This window comes from Callithrix jacchus, chromosome 13, assembly GCF_049354715.1.
Source record: "Callithrix jacchus isolate 240 chromosome 13, calJac240_pri, whole genome shotgun sequence".
Taxonomy (NCBI): domain Eukaryota; kingdom Metazoa; phylum Chordata; class Mammalia; order Primates; family Cebidae; genus Callithrix; species Callithrix jacchus.
Window position 1 is genome coordinate 100,674,334 of NC_133514.1, and position 20,158 is coordinate 100,694,491.

A 20,158-nucleotide genomic window follows, 5' to 3' on the forward strand; every position below is an offset into this window, starting at 1 on the left:
TTTTTTTTGAAAGTCTTGCTGTTGCCCAGGCTGGAGTACAGTGGCACAATCAGCTCACTGCAACCTCCACCTCCCAGGTTCAAGCAATTCTCCTGCCTCAGCCTGCTGAGTAGCTGGGGTTACAGGCACCTGCCACTGAGCTTGGCTAATTTTTGTAGAGACGGCGTTTCACCAGGTTGGCCAGGCTGGTGGTCTTGAACTGCCGACCTCAGGTGATCTGTCCACCTCGGCCTCTGAAAGTGGTGAGATTACAGGTGTGAGCCACTGCACCTAGCCTAAATGCCTCATTTCTACCTGTCATTTCCCTTAATTGCAAAACAGAATAAAATCTAATGTGTCCAAAAGTAACACAAAAGATTACAAAAAAGATTTAACCTTGACCCACAAATCTAATTTAAAAAAAAATTCCTTCTCATTACAATATTAGTAGTATCTACTAAATTTAGCAGTACCAAATTTCACATATATATACATCATAAAAAACATAAAAGAACTGCAAAAGCATGAACTAATGTGATTCAGAGATGTTTCGCTTTAAGAAAATTAAGGCAGCAAAGAAGTTTTTACCTGTGTTCATTTATTGACTGCTGTGAGTACAGCTTATTGAGAATACATGACATGCATTTGGGGGAGAAATTAACTAAACCTGAAATGAAGCCATCCAGTAAGTCTGCTGTGAGTTAATAAGGTAGCACAGATTAGATGTAAGGACAAAGTGGTAGCAACTAAAACAGCCACTTACAGTTGTTATTAAGATTCCAGCTGTAAATTCTTTTGGAACTTACTGATTCTTAATTACTTAGGAATTACCAGGAAAGAGGGAAGAGCAGTCTGCCTCTTTACCTTAAACTAATGCTAAGAGGGATGCTGTGAATCACTGAAGAACTCTCCCCAAAATTATGCTCTTACTTCAACACCTATAAGGCAATTCTGTTTTTATAAATTCTTCCATATCAGTCAGTGTGCCTCAGACTTACTTATAAGCAGCTATGCAGACTCAGAAAAGATTAACAACTGATTCAAAAGACTGTATTCATTTGATTCCAGTGTCTACTGCTGAATTATACTGTGGTCTAATATGAGCACATTTTTATACCATATTGCCAATTTCCCCTCCAAGATTTTTGTTTTAACTCATTGATGCAATAAAATAAATCAAAGAATTCCAGGTACACTTAAAAGGACAGGAAGATTAAGTTACTGGAGTATCTTAGACCATGATCTAAAACTGTTGAATTACACAGATATAACTTAAATAAAACGATTAACTTGAATGAAGTGAATAAAATGCTGAAATGTATCCCTAACTACAGTTTCATGCCAGATATTTCCCCCAAACTTTGTAATGGATTATCTTAAGATGACAACCTTAATGTCACTTGGTGTTCAGGTGATTTGGGGTACTTTTTATGGCAGCAGAAAGGAAAAAAAGAAAGAGAAAACCGCAATGGAATGAAAAAAGGAAGATTTTGGATTTTTGTTTTCTTTTTTAAAGAGGCAGCCTGTTTTTTTTTCACAATCTTTCCTCCGCACTTCTGGAGAAATGGATTATGGCTTGCAGCGCTGGACAAATCGAGGGTATAAGCACACGTCTCGGATGTGATACCTATTCAGAATCCATGTTAAAAATCGTTCCAGGCCCAAGCCATAGCCTCCATGTGGACATGTGCCGTATTTTCTCTGTTTAAAAAAAAAGAAAGAGGAGTAAACACTTAGTTAAAAATTTCATCTAAAGTAGTTAAAATTTTCCACTGTGAAAGAAGTTAGTTCCCTGTGGTTAAGAATTCAACTATGGCCAGATTTGGTGGCTCATGCCTATAATCCCAGCACCTAATCTCTATGCCTTCATGAACCATGTGTAAAGAAATAATTTGGTATGAAAAAATCAACCAGGGATTAAGTACCACCCTGGAAAGAAGAGATTTTTAAAAATTTTGAAACTAAATCAATGTTTCTTTATAAGAGGATAATGATTAAGAGTACTAGATACTGGTAGGATCAATTTTTTAAAACTCACTTGCAAGCAACAAGCCAGCCGTTAAACAGGTTTTCAAATGAAATTAACATATAACTTGGTTTAGACAAAGCTGGCAATATTCACACATCACATTAGTATAACATGGAAACTGAATACAGCTCATTCAAATAGCAAAGTTTTGAATTCTCCCCTTTTAAAAATTTCAATATATACAGAACGATTACAGTAAAAAAATTTTAAGAGTGCTTAAAAAATTGGTTTTACCTGATCTGTATACCAGTAATAGGGAGTGGGGTCGATCCCTTCCCTTTTATACCCTGCCAGTATTTCTTCATTATCCCAGATACGCATTGAGCCTCCCACAATCTCACCAACATTGGGCATCAACACGTCGACCTTTAAATATAAGCAAAAGAAGATGCACAATTACTATCAAGCGATCAGACACAGCACTGCTGTAGAGTTTCAACAAATACTACAATTAAGCTCTGAGGGCTAAAGGAGGCACTATGATGATGTAATATTTAAATATTTACATTTCTCTAATTTAACAAAGCGTGTCAACCCCAATCAGGAGAGGGGGAAGAACCCAACGTCTTTAAATATTGTCATTTAGATAGAGAATGAAATATGTGCCATGAGCTGTATCTGATTCCAGATGACAGTCCCCACCCCCTTGAAAAGCAAAATTATTAATATTCTTTGAAACAGAAACTGACAGATTCAGTAAGACGGGGATCCTCAGGACATCGCTGCATGTAGAAGGACTTGATCTCCACAGGAAATCGACACAGCAAGATTGGTTCATTAATGGTGTCTGTCATCAGTCTCTCAGGAGCTTCTGGGATATCCTGAGGTTAAACAAGATTTCATTAACATTTACAACTTGAATCGCAACAAGATAGAAGCAGCTCCTTCATCCTCCACCAGTCCTTCCTCCAATTCAACAGAGTGGAGGATACACACCTATCTTTAACTTACACACATTTGTGTAAAGAATTTCTTTCAAAAAGAAATAAACATATTCTTAAAATTCAGTTATTTAATGAACTGTAAAAGATCTGCCTCCCTTTACAGCATACCTCAAGCACCATGCTGTTTGATGAAGAAAAATCAAAAAAACAAAAACAAAAGCCAACCCCAAGTTGTGACTAGACACAGCTCAGTATTTTTCTCAGTGGCCTGTTTTGTCTAGCTCTGAAGCGAATGAGGTCCACTTAGTCCCATAAGGCATAAGGTAATCATGAATGCTCCAGAACATCATTGATCTACACACAGAGTATATTACTAATGACACTAATCTTTAAACTCTCCTCTTATCTGCCCTTCTTTCCTGTTGTAATCAATCACTTATGCCTCCGATGACAGAAAGACACAATCCTAAGACAAATAACCAAAGTCAAACTGCTAAGTGTAACCACACCTGGAGCTCTCTCTCAAAACATCCTTCTGTACCACATATAAATTAAAGTTAACATATAAGCTCAAATGGAAAACTCTCGTCCCAGTAAAAACAGATTGAGAACTGGAGAAGACTCATAGATTTGTTTAATGGGAGAAGTGAAATGGAGGTAGCAATCACCCAGCCCACCTGTTTTCAAGCTCCAGGCCCTGGAGCCCTGGCTTCCAGGAGATGAGAGGGAGAGCTCTAATTTCTTAGCTTGCATCTGCTTTACACAGCAGGGTTCTGCATCAGATTTAGTTAGGGGAAACCCTGTCTAAGGCCTGAGGACCACGTATCTACTCTAGTGTCCTCATGTATATGGAATGATGGCAATGTATAGTAAATGCTGACAGGCTCCCCATGCCATGATCCCGGCTAAGCATTTAGCTCCTGTAGTCACCACAATCTTGAAAAACAGGTATTACTTCCAAGGTAGAGATAAGGAACCTGAGCAGGGGCGGCGGGGGGCACTGGCCTTCAGTTACATAGCACAGAAGAAAAGAGGTGGGAGCTAAGCCCACCTGCGGGAAACTTCTGACTCCACAGCTTGTGTAATCTACTCAACCACATGATTTTACTAACAGGTACACTAAAAGTACTCAATACAAAATGCTGTTATTACACATGATAGACTGAATCCACAGGCTGGGCAGTGTGGCTCACACCTATAATCTCAACATTTTGGGAGGCAGAGGTGAGAGGATTGCTTGAGGTCAGGAGTTGGACCAGCCCAGTCAACAGGGCAGTACCTCCATCTTGTTAAAAACAGACAACCGAATTCGCAAAAGCAGTTAAGAGTGCTTTATATAGACCTAGTATATTGTTTTCTCCTCTCTATTAATTCTGGCTAAAACCCAAAACTAGTTAGCAGTAGCTACTCACATTTCAACTGTAAAACAATTTAGATGTGCAAATATTATGCAAGTAATGGTTAAATGCAAGGGAAGATGGCCTACCATAGTGTTGAAAACTTTAGCCTGATGCAGTGGCTCATGCCTGTAATCCGAACACTCTGAGGGGCCGTGGAGGGAGGACTGCTTGAGCTAAGGAGTTTGAGACCAGCCTGGGCAACATAGGGAGATGCCATCTCTACAAGTAAAAAATTAGCTGGGCAAGGTGGCTCACACCTGTAATCCCAGTACTTTTAGAGGCTAAGGAAGGATGATCACTTCAACTCTGGAGTTCAAGGTTGTAGTGAGCTGTGATTGCACCACTGCACTCCAACCTGGACGACAGATGAAGACACTATTCCAAAGAAAGAAAATTTGCAACCCGAGTGCATGCTGGGAGAGTGGTTCTCAGGCAAAACCGAAATGCCGTCTATCTGGGGCACTCACTCGGCTTCCTTCTCCACAAAAACCTTCTCTCTTGATTTTGCATTTTAACCAATGGCTATCTTCTTTCTCACCTTCCACATTAAGGAGTTTTAAATCACTGTTTTGGGGGAGAGGATGAACCTCTTTTTAAAAGCAAAAGATACTCTCTCCAGAAAACCAAAACAAATATATCTCTATACCAACACTTTGCGTGTCATTTCAAAGGCTTCACAATCTTTTAAAGCACTCCTGCCAGCCTAGAGAATGAGGAGAGCTTACAAGCTGTGGCCAAGGAAGAACAATGAAGGAAGGGGAAGAGGCAAAGCATGAAACGTGAAGGCAGCTTAGAAACTCACTCATATTTACTGGATGCTACAGAACAGGCACTGTCCTGAGGTGGACTCTACATCTGTTAACTCAGCAGATCTGCAGGCAACCCCATGAAGCAGGTTCTGCTGTTACCATTTATTTGAGGACAGGCAGACGCCACCCGCATTACCAGTTCATTAACCAGAAGAAGAGAACCACTCAAGCCCAATCCCACCTTGGAAACAATGAGAGAAAGGAATACATACTTCTCCAAATTCATAGAAAGTTCCATCTTCTTTCTTTATATCGTGTTCTTTTAGCCACACGATAGCATCTGAATAGTTCATCCGTTTGAAAGGCCGTTTGGGGGGCTTAAAGTTCTATAGTAGAAAGGAAAACTATAATGTATGCATATATATATATATATATAAACATTAACACTACAATTTCCATTTAAAAAAACTATTCACCATTATTATAAAATATCACTTCAGTCGAGTGTGGTGGCTCATGCCTGTAATCCCAGCACTTTGGGAGGCTGAGGTAGGCAGATCACTTGAGGTCAGGAGTTTTGAGATCAGCCTGGACAACATGGTGAAACCCCATCTCTATTAAACACAGAAATTGGTGGCAAGTGCCTGCAATTCCAGCTACTCAGGAGGGTGAGGCAGGAGATTGCTTGAACCTGGGAAGTGGAGGTTGCAGTGAGCTGAGATCATGCCACCACACTCCAGCCTGGGCAGTGAAGCAAGACTCCATCAAAAAAAAAAAAAAAAAAAAGAAAAAGAAAAAATTATATCTATATAACTTCAGACTAGAAAACTATGTAGATATTCCTAAAATGGAAAACATATCAGCCTCTTCTTACGTAAGTTAAAACATTATAAAATTATTGACAATGACTAATATCAATGTCTACTCTTCAAAATAATTAGTCACTTATTTCAGCTCACCAAGCCATCAAATCTACAAAAACTGAGGGTGAAGACTTCATTGTCTTCCAAAAAAGGACTATGACTTTTTCTTTCCATAAACCCTGTACCTACCGGGTTGAGTTCATGCACTATGCTGGCTACAGGTGACTTCAGTACTCGGTCTACCACATCACAGACCAAGTCCTCCAGCCGGTTCAGGAGGTCCTCAAAGCTCAGGAAAGGACACTCGGCTTCCACGTGAGTGTACCTGAAGAATGAGACACTAGCTCAGTGCTGCTTTGCTCCTGCACTGTTTTCTCTCCATCAAGGCTTTTAACGTTGGTAAACCGTCAATAAAATTCCAACAATGCTACGAATTCCCACCTTTGCAAATTAGTTGTGGACTCCTCTCTTCCCCACTGAGCAGCAATTTCTTGTTTACTCCCTTAAATGTAAAAGACCAAGTCTTTTACTTGGAAAAAGTGGAAAAGAGACCTTAGCTTCGATCTAAGGCGGCAACACTTGGTACCCTGTTCTTCTGTTAACCTCTTAATATGTCAGTTTTTTTTAAAAGCATAGACATCATTTACCTACACTAAGATTTCTTCTCTACAAATATTACCTAAAAAGAAATATAAGCAAAAAGACAATTTCATACTCAGCCAGGTGCCTTCGTGTTCTGGACTGTTCTGCCCGGTATGACTGTGCGATGCAAAAAACATCTCCCAGGGCTGGGAGGCAAGTCTCCAGGTACAACTGGGAGGACTGAGTCAAAAATGCCTCTTCCCCAAAGTAGTCAAGCTTGAAGAGCGTGGAGCCACCTTCTACTTGTGTTTGCACTAATGTTGGAGGAGCAATCTGTTCAAATGCAAAGAAAGAGTCAATCAGTGCCTATCGTGAGCACCGCCATTCAAGTTTCAAAACAGCAAAAATGTACTGTGTGCAAAAGCTGACGAATGCATACTTACTTCACAGTACCCCCTATCAAAGAAGTGATCTCTAAAGCACCTGGTGATCACGGAGCGTGCTCTGAAGATTTTGGACATGTTTTCTCCTCGGATCATCATGTGTCTGTTGTTGAGCTGGACGTCAACATCAGACTCCTCGTTGATCAAGTTGTCAGCTCCTCCAGCAGGGGCCAAGCCAATGAGTTCCCAGAAGTCACAACTCAGCTCATGGCCACCTGGAGCCTGCATTTTTTAAAAGTCGTGTCCAGAGAAAGAGAGAGGGAAAAGGAAATAAAAAATGAACAGTATTGAGAGGATTTTAATTTATGTCAAAAGTTTTGGTAAGCTGAGATTTTTAAGAACCTCATAATTCTCAGCCTTACCCTTCTAAAAATAGACCCGATAGTTTAGTTTTATACTGATATTTTTATGAATATTCTCTCTGGGTAAATACACAATCACATACACACAACTATCTCTTTTTTTTTTTTTTTAAGATGGAGTCTCTCTCTGCTGCCCCGGCTGGAGTACAGTGGCACATCTTGGCCAACCTCCACCTCCTGAGTTCCAGTGATTCTCCTGCCTCAGCCTCCTGTATACCTGGGACTACAGGTGTCCACCACCACACCCAGCTAATTTTCGTATATTTAGTAGAGCAGGGTTTTACCATGTTGGCAAAGCTGATCTTGAACTCCTGACCTCAGGTGATGCATCAACCTCCGAAAGTACTGAGATTACAGGCGTGAGCAACCACACCCTGCCACAAATATCTTTTTTTTGAGATGGAGTTTCACTCTTGTTGTCCAGATTAGAGTGCACTGGTGCAATCTCGTCTCACTGCAACCTCTGCCTCCCGGGTTCAAGCAATTCTCCTACCTCAACCTCCCAAGTAGCAGGGATTACAGGAATGCACCACTATGCTGGGTCAATTTTGTATTTTTAGTAGAGATGGGGTTTCTCCATGTTGGCCAAGCTGGTCTCAAACTCCCAACCTCAGGTAATCTGCCCGCCTTGGCCTCCCAAAGTGCTATGATTATAGGCATGAACTAATGCGCCCAGCCATAAATGTCTTTTAAAAAGTAGAAATGCACAGGCCGGACGTGGTGGCTCATGCCTGTAATTCCAGCACTTTGGGAGGCTGAGGCAGGCAGGTAATTTAAGGTCGGGAGTTTGAGACCAGCCTGGTCAACATGGTGAAACCCCATGTCTACTAAAAATACAAAAATTAGCCAGGTGTGATAGCAGGCACCTGTAATCCCAGCTACTCGGGAGGATGAGGCATGAGAATCACTTTTATCTGATAGGAGACTGCAGTAAGTTGAAACTGCACCACTGAACTCCAGCCTAAGCAAAGAGAGTGAGACTTAGTCTAAAAAAAAAAAAAAAAAAAAAGAAAAGGTGGGGTGCAGTGGCTCACGCCTGTAATCCCAACACATTGGGAGGCCAAGGCAGGTGGATCACAAGGTCAGGAGTTCGAGACCAGCCTGGCCAACATGGTAAAACCCCGTTTCTACTAAAGAGACAAAAAATTAGCCAGGCATGGTAGCTCGTGCCTGTAATCCCAGCTACTCAGGAGGCTGAGGCAGGAGAATCACTCGAACTGGGAAGGCAGAGGTTGTAGTGAGCCAAGATCGTGCCACTGCACTCCAGCTTTTGAGAAAACTCTTGTCTGAAACAAAACAAAACAAAACAAAGAGGCTCTAAAATTCTATTAAGAAAGTTTCAGTTTTAGACTACAATTCTCTGAAAATTTTTAGGTGGCTTGTTAAGTTTTTGTTTCCATCTGGCCATAAAGTAATTCAAATATCTATAGCACAGTGGCTGTATTATATCCCATAAGGATGATTCAGGAATTCTGTAAGGCTGGAAATCATTGTATTCATTTGATCACATGAGCTGTATAGTATACATATTTCACTGGAAAAGGGACTCTGAATTTGGCATGTACTTCACATTTATTGTATTTACATGCTGGGATGGTTAATATTAAGTGAGGACTTGACTGGAATGAAGGATACAAAGTATTTTCTGGGTGTATCTGGGTATTGGCAGAGGAGATTAACATAATCTCCCAGTCAGTGGTCTGGGAGAGGCAGACCCACCCTCAGTGTGGGTGGGTATCACCTATTCGGCTGCCAGCGTGGCTAAGCAAAGCAGGAGGAAGGTGGAAGCGCAGACTTGCTGAGTCTTCCGGCCTTCATCTTTCTCCCGTGCAGGATGCTTCCCGTCATTGAACATCAGACTCCAAGTTCTTCAGCCTTTAGACTCTTGGACTTAACACCAGCGCTTTGCCAGGAGGGGCTCTTTGGCCTTTAGCCACAGACTGAAGGCTGCCCTGTCGGCTTCCCTGCTTTCGAGGCTTTTGAACTTGGACCCAGCCTCTACTGGCTTCCTTGCCCCACAGCTTGCAGATGGCCTATCGTGGGACTTCATCTTGTAATCATGTGAGTCAATTCTCCTTAATAAACTCCCTCTCACATACACATGTATCCTATTAGATCTGTCCCTCTGAAGAACCCTAATACTTATGCCAAACATCAAAGATCCAAAGACACTGGAAAACAAACCAATAAACAAACTGTGCATTCACCCAGTGTGAAACTCAGTCCACTCACCTGCTTGCCCTTTGGGGTAAGATTTAGCGTTCCATACACTGCCACGCTACTCTCCGTGGACAAGAGTAGTCCATTGTAGCACAGACACTATAAAAAGGTCAAATTTAGTTATTCACATTGATTTAAAAATTCTACCATATAGAAAGTTAAAGGGATTATTTACAAACAAGTTATTGGGTAAAATAAAGAGATGGCCACCAATTCTTAATATTAAAGAATAGCTATTTTTGTGGTAGACAGGTTTATCTATATACACACATATAAATGTAAATACACACTTTACATACATACATATGCATAAATGACACTGACCCACCTCACTTAAAATATTGGACAGTTTATTTATTTTAAATCCAGACTATTAAAATAACATACAAGTTGGGCATAGTGGCTCACGCCTATGATCCCAACAGTTTTGGAGGCCAAGGTGTGAGGCTCACTCGAGCCCTGGAATTCAAGACCAGCCTGGACAAGGTAGGGAGAGCTAAATAAAAATTAGCTGGGTGTGGTGGTTCTCACCTGCAGTCCTATTTGGGAGGCTGAGGTGGGAGAACTGTTCGGGCCTGGGAAGTCAAGGCTACAATGAGCTCTGATGATGCCACTACACTCTTTTTGAGAAATCCTGTCTCTCAAGAAAACAAACAAACAAAACTATACAGAGCCCATCTACTATAATCACTTCTTACTAAAGTCATTAAGAAAAAACTGATGGGGAACTTTAAAAGGAGGGAGTCAGGCTGCCAACACCTGAACCCACTACTCATAAAAAAGACAACCAGCTGGGTGTGGTGGCTCACATCTGTAATCCCAGCACTCTGGGAGGCCAAGGCGGGTGGATCACCTGAGGTCAGGAGTTCATGACCAGCCTGGCCAACAAGGCGAAACCCCATCTCTATAAAAAGTAAAAAAATTAGCTGGGCATGGTGGCACACACCTGTACGACCAGCTACTCAGGAGGCTGAGGCAGGAGAATGGCTTGAACCTGGGAGGCGGAGGTTGCAGTGAGCTAAGACTGCGCCACTGCACTCCAGCCTGGGTGACAGAGTGAGACTCCATCTCAAAAAATAATTAAAAAAAAAAAAAGACAAGCCTCTGGACGTGATGCACATGATACAACTCAAAGAACACAGCTTTGCCCATGAAGTAGTTGTGTCAAAAACCTGAACTCCAACTTATAAACAATACGGAGACTAGAAGAACAAGCTAAAGGACACCACAAGGATGCAAAGAACCAAATCCAGAATGTGAGCAGCTCAACAGGACAATCCAGTAGGGTTTTCCCAACAAATGCACAGTAATGGGGCAGTGGGGGGAAGAAAAGAGAATGCAAAAGGGGCAGAGTCATAGATTGAAGAAAATTTCAAAGTCATTATTGCTAAATGCAGCATGTTAACCTTGTTAGAATCCTCATTCAAGTCAATCTACTATAAAAAGGCATTATGAACTGATAACAAGAATCTGGATATTAGATCATATTTAGTAGCTGTATGAATTTGGTGGAGGATGTGATAATAGTAAGTGACTACATTGTTTATCCTTTGTTCTTTTTTTTTTTTTTTGAGACAAAGCTTCCCTCTGTTGCCCAGGCTGGAGGGTGGTGGTGTCATCTTGGCTCACTACCACCTCTGCCTCCCTGGCTCAAGCCCTGACCTCAGCCTCTCGAGTAGCTAAGACTACAGTTAGGCACCACCAGGCCTAGCTAATTTTTGTATTTTTTGTAGAGCCAGGTTTTTACCATGTTGCCCAGGCTGGTCTCAAACTCCTGGGCTCAAGCCATCTACCCACTTCAGCCTCCCAAAGTGTTGAGACTACAGGCATGAGCCACCATGCCCAGCCACGTTATTTTTCTTGGTGATGCATAAGTATTTCAGTAAAATGACATAATGTCTGAGGGGCAATATCATACCAGCATTAGCCATATTGCTAGTTACAGAAGCTGGGTGATGGGCACTTAAGGATTTTTTATATGGGTCTGTTTTTTAATGTGCTGGAAATTTCCCACAACTAAAGTTTTCTCCCTCTAGCCTTACTTAGGTATAATAAACAAATAAAAATTGCACATTTATGATACAATGTGATGTTTTGATGTATTCACTGTCAACATAAGTTTTAAATAAACATATACAGATTCTAGAATTCCCAGAACAATAAAGGAATCTACTAAAAACATCTAATTTTCAGGCATAAATAAGGGAAAATATTTACCAACTCATCCGCCAAGACACACTGAAGAAAACCTGTCCCATCTCGCAACACCAGAAACATTAAATTCTTTCCTAAAAATGAGAAATAATAATTTAGGCAGACTATTCTCAAATTATGAAAACCAGATTAGTTTTTCATAATTTTTTTTTTAAGATAGGGTCTCACTTTGTTACCCAGGCTAGAGTGCAATAGCACGATCACAGCTCACTGAAGCCTCCATCTCCTGGGCTCAAGCAAACCTCCCACCTTACCCTTCCAGGTAGCTGGGACTACAGGCACGTGCCATCACACCTGGCTAATTATTTTGTAGTGACTGGGGTCTCACCGTGTTGCCCAGGCTCCTGGGCGCAAGCAATTCTCCTACCACAGCCTCCCAAAGTGTTGAGGTTACAGGTGTGAGCCACTGCACCCAGCATGATTTAATCTTATCTAAAGAAAACCCCAAGGTTAAACATTGGAAGTTCACACCTCCCACATGGCTCCCTTCCCTGGAAGTACCCACTGGTAATACCATTACTAAGTATTTGTAAAATACTTTATTTTCATTGCATTGGACTTTCAAATCATACATGATCCCCAAGATCCACACAACCAGGGGAAAGCAAAACAGAAGGCAACACGAGTTAAGGGACTGCAGCTCATCCACCCTTGAATCCCCTGCAATGTGTGGCACGGTACTGTGCACTCAATAGGTGATGCATAAATGTTCTTGAACAATATCACTTTTCCTTATTTATGTCCCAAAGGTCCTTCACTGAGATCTACTTAAAACATTTCATTTGTATTTTTTGCCCTCCCCCCGACTTTTTTTTGGGATGGAGGTTCACTTTTGTCACCCAGGCTGGAGTACAAAGGCACGACCTTGGCTCACTGCAACCTCTGCCTCCTGGGTTCAAGCAATTCTCCAGCCTCAGCCTCCCAAGTACCTGGGATTACAGGCACCAGCCATCATGTCCAGCTAATTTTTTTTTTCTGAGATGGAGTCTCGCTCTGTTGCCCAGGCTGGAGTACAGTGGCATGATCTCAGCTCACTGCAACCTCCGCCACGTGGGTTGACATGATTCTCCTACCTCAGTCTCCCGAGTAGCTGGGACTACAGGTGCCTGCCACCACGCCTGGCTAATTTTTGTACCTTATTAGTAGAGATGAGGTTTCATCATAATGGCCAGGCTGGTCTCCAACTCCTGACCTTGTGATCCACCCACCTCGGCCTCCCAAAGTGCTGGGATTACAGGGGTGAGCCACCACACCTGGCTAGTCCTACTTTTTAATAAAAGATTTGCTAATTCCTTATAATAAATAGTAAAAGCAATGTTTATATATTTAAAAATATATAATAATAATAAACAGGGAAAGAGAAAACAAAACTTCAGAACCAAGGAAAAATACAAATATACTGATTATAAGAGTCAAAATTATGGCCAAGTTTCAGACTCAGATGTAAATTTCCTATAGCAACATCCCTTGGTTTTCACTAAATAATTAAAACTCAGCTAGACGCAGTGGCTCACACCTGTAATCCCAGCACTTTGGGAGGCTGAGGTGGGCAGATCACGAAGTTAGGAGTTCGAGACCAGCCTGGCCAATATGGCAAAACCCCATCTCTACTAAAAATACAAAACAAAACAAAAAAAATCGCCGGGCATGGTGGCACACGCCTGTAGTTCCAGCTCCTCAGGAGGCTGAGGCAGGAGAATCACTTGAACCTGGTAGGCGGAGGTTGCAGTGAGCTGAGATTGCACCACTGCACTCTGGCCTGGGCAGCAGAGTAAGACTCTGTCTCAAAATAATAATAATAATTATTAAAACCCAATTAGACAAATATTTACTGGATACATCTTCGTCACTGTTAATTGCTAACCATTAAAAAAAGTATTTAAAAACTTTTATACTTTCAACAGTCATTTTAAATAAGAACAAATTTAAGATATAAATCCCTCTATCTTTTAAAGCCAGGTGAGGTACTACGATGTGTCTGTAATCCCAGCTGCACAGGAGGCTGAGATGGGAGGATAGCTAGGGGAGTTCAAGTCTAGCCAGCATACCAAAAAAAAAAAAGAAAAAAAGAGGGCCGGCCACAATGACTCATACCTGTAATCCCAGCATTTTAAGAGGCCAAGGCAGGTGGATCACTTGAGGCCAGGAGTTCCAGACCAGCCTGGCCAACATGGTGAAACCCCATCTCTACTAAAAATGCAAAAATCAGCCAGGTGTGGTGGGAGGTACCTGCAGTCCCAGCTACTCAGGAGGCTAAGGCAGGAGAATTGCTTGAACCCGGGAGGCAGAGGTTGCAGTGAGCCAAGAGTGCCACTACACTCCAGCCTGGGAAACAGAGTGAAACTCTGCCTCAAAAAAAAAAAAGGGAGAAAAAAACCCTTGCAAACCTTTGTATGTTTTTCTTCATGTAAGACCAGGGATATTTAAAAATTAAAAAGAAGGAAAAGCTTTGCCATTTACCTTGCCTACGTAGCCTGTGGACCCAGCCAAACACCTTTACTCTTTGGCCTCGATATCCCTCTAACGCACTAATCTTCACCTGTCAAATTGAAATAAATAACATTTGCTCAATAATGTAATTTGTACACACCAACTTTTTCAGTAATATTAGACAGATGGTAGTAAAGTGTTAAAAATCACAAATGGTGCAAACTGGGGACAGCCCCTCCACTGCAGGTCAGAACCAAACACATTTCACTCTACTGGAGTGGTTGAAAACAAACAAACAAAAAAATCCAAGTCTTCTTTTCTTAGTGCAAAACTGGTAATGAGAAACACCCAGAAGAATTTCAGATATCCCTAGATAAAATCAATTAACAAATGAATTGAATTTGTCATAAGTGGGGCACTTGCTTCCCACAATAGTAACAATCCCAGTCCACACGGAGCCTTTTCCGTGACCCCATAGTTCTTCAATACCTTCCAGGACTTGGTATCTAAAAAGGCTAGCTTTTGTCTGGGGGATGAAGGAGACAGGAGATGAGCAGAGGAAGGGGCTGGTGAATGTAGCCAAAAAACCCCAGCTCCATCACTAAAGAAATAATACAAAAATTCATCAGCAATAAGAACTACTGGAAATCTGGCTGGGCGTGGTGGCTCACGCATGTAATCCCAGCACTTTGAGAGGCCGAAGTGGGCAGATCACCTGAGGTCAGGAGTTTGAGACCAGCCTGATCAACATGGTGAAATCTCGCGTCTAAAAAAAATTAAAAAGAAAAAAAAAGAAAAGGAAAGTAAAAACAATGTACAGGAACAAACCATGTGGCATGCCCCTCAAACCCAGAAATAATGATCTGATGTAGCAAAGTCCACGGTATCTGAAATGATAAAAAAACTTACACATTTTGGCTCTGGGAGACTTGGATCGTTTTTAATGGTAATCTTCTTGGCTTCTTCCAGGTTCTTTTCTCTTCGTAAATTATCTTCTGCCTAATTTTAATGACGAAGCAGTTTGTTAACACGGTTTCCAGAGTTCTAGCAATGTTCATGGTGGCAAGTTCAGGACTCACCTCTTTCTTATCCCGGGAGTCACTCTTCATTTGTTCCCTATGCCACATCTTTTTAATGTTCTTCATCTGTGATTTAGAAATAACATTCCACCTCTACGAAAATAAACAGATATTTATTATCAAGACCTTTGTATCATGATGAAAATTTATTCCCAAAATATAATTCCATAAAGTTTTTGGTTTACTCTACCTCATTTTCTTTTTGTGAATCCACGTAAATGGTAGGAAATGGTTCTTTTCCTACTGTCATCAAAGCCTTGGGTAGGGAGGGAGAGAAAAGACAGTTCTTGAACATCGTACAATACTTAAAATCAAAATAACATCTCAGGTATAAAGCAACTTAAACAATCTAAACATAAATACCCAAGAGTCAAAAGTTGATGTTGGCAGAGGGACTGGCTGAACATTTAAGCAGCACGCTGGTTAAAACTGAAGCTTCAAGGTCCTCTCACAATTCCAAACTCCAAGTTCAGGTGTGCACTGCACAGTTCAGCTATTCCAAGTTCAGGTATACACTATACAGTTCCCCAGGACAAGCAGACTACAAGCAACAGATCTTAAGTGGCTAAAGCCACCAGCACAGGTACACAGGCAACAGAAGAGACACCTGACAGCAAAAGCCAACTTCAGGTGACATTTAAAAGGTTAGTCCTCTGTGAGAAATCAGACAAGTCTCAGGCACTTTTGAAACTTTCAACAAAACAATGGCCAAGGACACAAAAAGCTAAGCTCATTTAATCTGAAACATTCTCAAATGTAGAATACTTCTTTTCCCCAATGGGATATATTAGGCATTGCTGTGTTATACATCATTTAATAGTTTATCATTTATGGTTTCAAAAAAATAGCTGAAAGTATATAAAAGATGGATATTTTAAAGCCTCAAATATTCTTTCAAAATCTCTCCCAAGTTATTAAATCAAATAATAAATGCAATGAATTATTCTCTTGTTGCAAGATCTGAAACCTGGAAAAATTGACTTTTTCTCAGGTCAATGACCGCTGCAGAGAGGGAGGGAATCTGGATCTTTTGAAAAAACATCCAAGAGTTCATCTTTTTAACAACTAGACATTGTAAGAATACATGTAGGTCATTCAGAATTCATTTACTTCCTGACAGTCTGTATTGATCCCTCCTTTTGTCGCACTGAAATTCAAAGAGCCAAAGTTGCCAAATCAGAATGCTTTACCTTTGTTAGCAGTGACATTCTGCAGATGTTCATCTACAGCGTTGTCAGTTTTGGGAAGCCGCAATGGGGCACCCGACAATCCAGAAATGAAAGACTTCCCCGAATTAAAAAGTAAAACCCAACCAAGTGTGGTGACTCACGCCTATAACCCCAGCACTTTGGGAGGCCAAGACAGGAGGACTGCTTAAGCCCAGGAGTTTAAGACCAGCCTGGAAAGCTGAGGTGGGAGGATCATTTAAGCCCAGGAGGTTGAAGTTACAGTGAGCCATGACTGCGCTACTGCACTCCAGCCTGGGTAACAAAGTAAGATCCCATCTCCGGGGGAAAAAAAATTAAATTAAAAACAGGTACCCATGTGTGATACACCAAAGTATAACCATACGGTATGAGCTTAAAAGAGGAGAATGCTCCCAGGTTAGGAGGGCTTGATAGTAACTATAAATGTGGTAACATAGTTAACAAAAAAAGGGGAAGCACAGAAAAGGGATTGTCAAGGCACTGCTTTTCCAAGTACAATTCAATGAAAGAACTTTTTGTTGTTAAGGCTGCAGTGCAGTGGCGCAATCACGGCTCACTGCAGCCTCAACCTCCTGGGCTCAAGTAATCCCCTCATCTCAGTCTCTCGAGTAGCTAGGACCACAAGTGCATACACCACCATACCTAGCTAATTAAAAAAAAAAAATTTTTTTGTAGTTGACTGGATGCAGTGGCTCACTCCTATAATCCCAGGACTTTGGGAGGCCTGGGCAACAGAAGAAAATGTCTCTATTTTTTAAATTAATTAAATTTTTAAGAAGTTAACTTTTTTTGTAGAGATGAATGAAGGTCTTACTGTGTTGCCCAGGCTATCCTCAAACTCCAGGGCTCAAGAAATCCTCCAGCCTCAGCCTCCCAAGTGCTGGGATTACACAGACATGAGGCACCAACGCCCAGACCCAAGGAAGGAATTTTTAACCATCTTCCTTATGTGGCAGTTGTAGTCAATGGATTCTAGCATATAAGTTCAACAGCTAAGTCCATGGTCTATTTTAAGAAGTTTGTCTTATGCTACACTTTGTAATTCTGGCTAGAGTGCAGTGATGCAATCATGGCTCACTTCGACGCCCCTCTTCCAGGCTAAAGCAATTCTCTCAACTCAGGTCCGGAGTAGCTGGGAGTACAGGAACAGACCACCATGCCCAGCTAATTGTATGTGTTCTGTAGAGATGGGATTTCACCAAGTTGCCCCAACTGGTCTCAAACTCCTGGGCTGAAGTGATACACCTACCCAGCCTCCAAAAGTGTTGGAATTATAGGCATGAGCCCCTGCACCTGGCCTGAGTCTAAGCTCTTGACAAATCCCTTTGACAATGTGCTAAATTCATTTGAAAATTCTAGATCCTGAGGACTAATAGCATGTTAATAGACTGGCATTCTAGCTTCAAGCTCCAGACTCATGAGTCAGCTCTGACAAATGAATCCATTCCCAGTGTGCTAGTATAAACCAGACCTTCAAGTCAAATCTCAGGATCACACTCTGGACTGTGGTAAATTCACCAAAAGCCCTCTCAGGAGAGGCCCCTGGCCATGAGCTCAGTGTGACTAAGAAAAAGTAACTTTTAGCTTTCTACGAATTGAAAAACCCCGAATCTGACTCACTGGAGAGAAAAATTCCAAGGTGGAATGCTGCGTGGTAAGAAAGAAGACTACTTTTTAAACGTGCAAGTTTAGACTTTGATCATCTAACAATCTTAAAGCCGTATATATGTATGCATTCCTTACTTTCCCTTTTCTGAAAATTCTCTTTGGAACCTAGTGTTTGACATGTCATTAATAAATGCAGTCTCATTTTCCTAATGAGAAGAGACACTACCTTTAGACCGGTTTTAAATGGCTTCTCCTTGGTTCCATCTCCCGTGGCATCATCGCCCTCTCGTTCAGAGACGTACAGCTCTGCTGTTTGACAAAATGAAAGTAACTTACTGGTTTGGCCATTAACTATTAGTCACCTGACTACTTTATTCATTCTTTGCCTTTGAAAACAGAACAAGCATGATTAGTAAAAATTACTGAGGTCCATAAGAAATTAATATCCTAATCATTTCCCTACTCCCACATTTCAGTAACATCCATCTCATAAAAACAGTAGTTAAAAATCCAGGTTTTCAAAATGAACTCTGGTCATTTAATTTGTGATATTTATTCTATCTACCTGGGCACCCAAAAATAAAACAAGGGCTTTGAAGTTGGTCAAATGTATGCTGGAATCTTGGATTTTGTACCTTAAAAGGCAGGGTGACTCTGGAAAACTTATTTAACTTTTCTGAGCTTATTTCTTCTTTTGTTTTTTTGAGACGGAGTCTGGCACTGTTGCCCGGGGTTGGAGTGAAATGGCACAATCTTGGCTTACTGCAACTTCTGCCTCCCAGGTTCAAGTGATTCTCCTGCCTCAGGCTCCCAAGCTCACAAGCACCTGCCAACACGCCAGGCTAATTTTTTTTTTTTTGTATTTTTAGTAGAGACGGGGTTTCACTATATTGGCCAGGCTGGCCTCAAACTCCTGACCTCGTAATTGGCCTGCCTCGGCCTCCCAAAGTGTTGGGATTACAGGGGTGAGCCACCGCGACAGGCCACTTATTTCTTTATCTATAAAATAAGAACAACAATACCTATCTTGAAAGGCTGTACTGAGGATGAAGTAAAATAACACATACAAATTAGATATGCTAGTGCCAGTTTTTGTAGAGACGGCAAATAAACACCATCTCCCTCTAGTCTTTAAAGGAAACTGAAGCTCTGAGGTTGGAAAATTTCATAATGCCTTACAACTAGGTCTGAACAGTGACATCCATTTATTTAATTTGTGATATTTATTCTATCTACTTTTTTGTTTTTCTACTATACAGTATGGTCTCTCCGGAAACCTTAATAAAATATAAGGCTGGGAGAAAAACAACTGGAGGCCGGGCGCGGTGGCTGAAGCCTTGTAATCCCAGCACTGTGGGAGGCTGAGGTGGGCGGATCACCCGAGGCCAGGAATTTGAGACCAGCCTGACCAACATGGAGAAACCCTGTCTCTACTAAAAATACAAAATTAGCCGGGCGTGGTGGCGCATGCCTGTAATCCCAGCAACTCGGGAGGCTGAGGCAGCAGAACCGCTTGAACCCTGGAGGCAGAGGTTACGGGGAGCCGAGATCGCGCCATTGCACTCCAGCCTGGGCAATAAGAACAAACCTCCGTCTAAAAAAAAAGAAAAGAAAAAAACCCTGGAATCCTAAAGTCCCTTCCTGACGATCTCTTTAAAGAACTGCAGGAGTGGGGTCTACCCAGCTTCTGACCCCCTCCCAGCGCCTGAGTCTCAGCTCAATAGGGATGTTTCGCAGCGGGGCAAGGGCAGGGCCCGGAGTCGCCGCCATCACAGCCCAGGGGAACCAGGGGCTCGGGGAAGCCCGGCCCGGCACTTCAAATTCGGACCCAGCGAGGGCCAGGACCCTCCCTCCGACCCTCCCTGCAATTGGACCCCAAACATTGGCAGCCTCTGGCAGGCACTAAGGAAAGCGCCGGAACCAGGTTGGAGCAGAGTTACTACCCCAGGGAGGGAACACCGCGCCTGCTGTATGACCAGGCCTTACCCACCTAGCACCATGTCTGCAGTGGCCGTGATCACCTCCAAGGACATAGACGCAAAACTGCCGCCGGCTTAGCACCCCAACGTGCACCAGCGGTTTCCGCCACAGGGGCGTTGCGTCAGCTT

At 42.0% G+C, this 20,158-nt stretch overlaps 1 protein-coding gene across 2 annotated transcripts; it reads right to left on the reverse strand.

Annotated features, from left to right (window-relative positions):
* Positions 1-560: 560 nt before the first annotated feature.
* On the reverse strand, positions 561-20,134 carry NARS1 (asparaginyl-tRNA synthetase 1). 2 transcript variants are annotated; one of them, XM_008979879.5, is made up of 15 exons: positions 20,041-20,134; positions 18,277-18,356; positions 15,425-15,490; positions 15,235-15,327; positions 15,065-15,154; positions 14,186-14,264; positions 11,729-11,799; positions 9,524-9,610; positions 6,930-7,151; positions 6,620-6,819; positions 6,094-6,229; positions 5,314-5,427; positions 2,698-2,829; positions 2,243-2,374; positions 561-1,680 (listed from the first exon to the last, which is right to left on the reverse strand). In XM_008979879.5, exons 1-15 carry the CDS (start codon positions 20,081-20,083, stop codon positions 1,549-1,551), a joined length of 1,677 nt encoding a protein of 558 aa, XP_008978127.2. In that variant the 5' UTR covers positions 20,084-20,134; the 3' UTR covers positions 561-1,548. The 2 variants fall into 2 exon arrangements, with proteins under 2 accessions (XP_008978127.2, XP_002757320.3); XM_002757274.6 differs by having other exon boundaries at positions 18,277-18,359.
* Positions 20,135-20,158: the final 24 nt, after the last annotated feature.

Coding starts and splice junctions, on each gene's coding strand:
- NARS1 (XM_002757274.6), bottom strand. CDS start 20,083: ATGTCCTTGGAGGTGATCACGGCCACTGCAGACATGGTGCTAG. Junction 6,820..6,929: donor TTGATAGGGGGTACTGTGAA/GTAAGTATGCAT, acceptor GCATTTGAACAG/ATTGCTCCTCCAACATTAGT. Junction 5,428..6,093: donor TAGTGCATGAACTCAACCCG/GTAGGTACAGGG, acceptor TTTCTACTATAG/AACTTTAAGCCCCCCAAACG.